The sequence below is a fragment of the Dendrobium catenatum genome, unplaced genomic scaffold (assembly GCF_001605985.2).
Source record: "Dendrobium catenatum unplaced genomic scaffold, ASM160598v2 fragScaff_scaffold_847, whole genome shotgun sequence".
In the NCBI taxonomy this organism is placed as follows: domain Eukaryota; kingdom Viridiplantae; phylum Streptophyta; class Magnoliopsida; order Asparagales; family Orchidaceae; genus Dendrobium; species Dendrobium catenatum.
The window spans coordinates 4,745,226-4,748,234 of record NW_021319309.1 but is presented as its reverse complement, the minus strand read 5'-3'; the positions used below and the strand labels follow the sequence as shown (position 1 = coordinate 4,748,234).

The window sequence follows — 3,009 nt, the reverse complement described above, 5'->3', positions numbered from 1 at the left end:
GAGGTCCAATGAAAGTCCGGTGACGGATAGAAGTCAGATGACGGACAGAAATTTGACGACGGGCATAATTTCGGCAAAGGTCCATTTTACTATAATGATCAAATCATATAGTTCTCAAATAAAAATACCTTACACTGTTTCTTAATTAAAATACATTACTCTGTATCTTAATTTTTCTTCACCCCCCTGCATAGAAACTCTTTTTCGTATTAAAATAGAGCCGACATCCAATTCAAAAACCAACTCAAACAGTCAATTAATTTTCCAACTTCCATTAATTTACAAATACATAAATCTCCATAGTGGGAGAAGTTAAAAAGCCTAAACTTTTTCACTAATAGGACCCATCCATAATTACGTATTTCTGAATCATCAGAATGATACACAAGCTTAAAAAAATTTTTAATCTCTCAAATTAATCCCACTTATTGGCTAACAGAAAGCCAAATAACCATTAAAAAGGCTTCTAACACTCACTGCCTATCTACCTATAAATACCCAAGTTCTGCAAATTTCTCTCATCACAGCACAAATTGTTAGAGATTGAGAAGAATTGGGAGAGAGAATTAAACAAAGAAGATGGCAGAGCTGATCACATACCCACCAAGAAATAGCTTTTCTTCCAATGAAATTCATGACATTGAAACAGTTCAGAACACCATAGCCATGGATTCTGATAACCATTCTTATCATCTTCCCAAGAGATTTACTCTAACTTTCCCTCCTTTCCTTCTCAGAAAGGTAAGATACAGATCAAGATTTAATTTCCATGAGTTTTATCAGTTATTATCGATATAAATATTATTATTTATGGATTTGTAGATTGTATCAGAGATGATAGCCACATTTCTGCTTGTATTTGTGACTTGTGGTGCGGCTGCATTGAGTGGGAGCGACGGCGCTAGAGTGTCGCAGTTGGGCGCCTCCATGGCCGGCGGGCTGATTGTGACGGTGATGATATATTCTGTGGGGCATATTTCTGGAGCTCACATGAATCCGGCGGTCACGCTGGCCTTTGCGGTCTCGAAGCATGGCCAGTTTCCTTGGATTCAGGTGGTGGGGATCAATAGCTAATCATTAATGAGAATATATTTCAGAAATCTTAGTTCTTCCATATAGCTCACTGAAAATCACCGATTACGATTACCAGCGGTAATTCCGACGGTCAAAAAGCCGTTGGAATTACAGACAGTTGAACCGGCGTGTGACTGCCGGTTTCAACCAACGGCCGTGTAACCGCCGGTTTCAACAGGCAGTTTAATCGCCAATTTTTAATAATAAACCGCTGGAAATACCGGTGGTAAAATAACCATAGGATAGGCCCCCAGTTTTTTTGTTTGGGCATCGGAATTTACCGGATGTTCTGGTCGCCGGAAAGCCATCATAACGTTTAGCCGCCGAAAATGACCGCCACAATTTGTTTCCTACGCGTTTTATACCGGCAGTTAATAGACTGCCATAAACTGTCGGTATATTGTCTAACTGCCGGAAAAGTGATATTAACTGCAAGAAAAATGCTGCCGATAATTGACAATTTTCTTGTAGTAGTGACTTAATAGTACTACAAATCTCCAGGTCCCCTTCTACTGGCTAGCACAAATAAGCGGTGCGACAGTATCCTCGTTCGTCCTCAAGGCTATGCTGAATCCTATAACAAATCTTGGGACTACAACACCTTCAGGCACATCGCTGCAAGCACTCATCATGGAGGTTGTAGTCACCTTCTGCATGATGTTTGTGGCTTCTGCAGTTGCCACTGACACTAGAGCAGTGAGTTCCTTCATCAATATTGTCTACTTTTTCCTTCTCAAACTCTTCTTTCCGGTACTTATTATTCTGTGCGGAATCCGGAGGGTGTCTGGAGACCAATAAAAATACATCACGTCACCCTAAAAATGTACGTACCACGCTCGGTACCGTGTTCACTACCCTGCCCTCGGTACCGAGTTTGGTAACCGCCCTTACCAAGTTCGGTACCGAGCACTTAACCAGACAGGAGAACGGTCCGGAATCCGCACAGAATAAAAGCTCCAAGTAGTAGAGCTTACAATGCATTGATTATGCTTCTTCTGTTGGAAAACATGCAGGTAGGAGAGTTAGCAGGTTTAGCAGTTGGCTCCTCTGTCTGCATCACCTCTATTTTGGCAGGGTAATTAATCAATTAGAAAAGATATACAGCACGACATAGCTACTAACAAATGAAAATGAAATTAAAGCTTCGTTTGGAAGCACTTTTTTACTGCTTCTTAAAACAACTTTTTAATATAAAAGTTAAAATTTTTATACTCAAAAACTGTTTTAAGAAGCAGTAAAAAAAACGTCCCAAACGAAGCCTAAATTTACGTCTCCAAGAATAAGTAGCTAAGATGTTGAGTTCTCATATTGCTTGATGGAAATTTGAATTTGTGCAGGCCAGTATCAGGAGGATCAATGAACCCTGCAAGGACTCTAGGACCAGCACTTGCTAGCAAGCGGTTCAACTCACTCTGGGTCTACTTTTTGGGACCAGTTATTGGCACATTATCTGGAGCATTTTCTTATAACTTTATAAGACTTGACAAATCGCTCATATCGGAGTCACAGAGGATGTCATCTTTCCAGCTTCGTCGATTGAAAAATAAAGAAGTGGCAAACCTTAATGCTTCAGATATTTCTTAGTTTGATGAGCTACATAGGCTTTTTATATAAGTTGAACTGTTCTAAGATTGATGTAAAATAAATTTTTATTTCTCTAATAAAGTCGAAAATTAGCTATGGACGTACGTTGAATCAATTTTACAATCAGATCATATAATGATAATATACTTTATCTTGGGACTACAGCACCTTCTGCCTATTGCTGTTGGATCTCTGCCCGGCCGTCATCCTCCGTTGTAGCCAATTACGATCCCTCTAACCACCGTCGTCCGCCAACTACAACCCCTCCGACCTCTATCACCCGTCGACTACGGTCCTACCAACCAAATGAACCGGCCAACAAACTCTTGAGAACAACTCTCATATCACTAG

General features: G+C 40.3%; 1 protein-coding gene across 1 annotated transcript; it reads left to right on the top strand.

The window, feature by feature from the left end:
- The first annotated feature begins 536 nt into the window (after window positions 1–536).
- On the top strand, window positions 537–2,705 carry LOC110107873 (aquaporin NIP2-1). Its single transcript, XM_020838305.2, has 5 exons — window positions 537–741; window positions 823–1,053; window positions 1,576–1,770; window positions 2,088–2,149; window positions 2,412–2,705. Exons 1-5 carry the CDS (start codon window positions 580–582, stop codon window positions 2,656–2,658), a joined length of 897 nt encoding a protein of 298 aa, XP_020693964.1. The 5' UTR covers window positions 537–579; the 3' UTR covers window positions 2,659–2,705.
- The last annotated feature ends 304 nt before the right edge of the window (window positions 2,706–3,009 follow it).

Coding starts and splice junctions, on each gene's coding strand:
- LOC110107873 (XM_020838305.2), top strand. CDS start 580: ATGGCAGAGCTGATCACATACCCACCAAGAAATAGCTTTTCTTCCAAT. Junction 742..822: donor CTCCTTTCCTTCTCAGAAAG/GTAAGATACAGA, acceptor ATGGATTTGTAG/ATTGTATCAGAGATGATAGC. Junction 2,150..2,411: donor ATCACCTCTATTTTGGCAGG/GTAATTAATCAA, acceptor GAATTTGTGCAG/GCCAGTATCAGGAGGATCAA.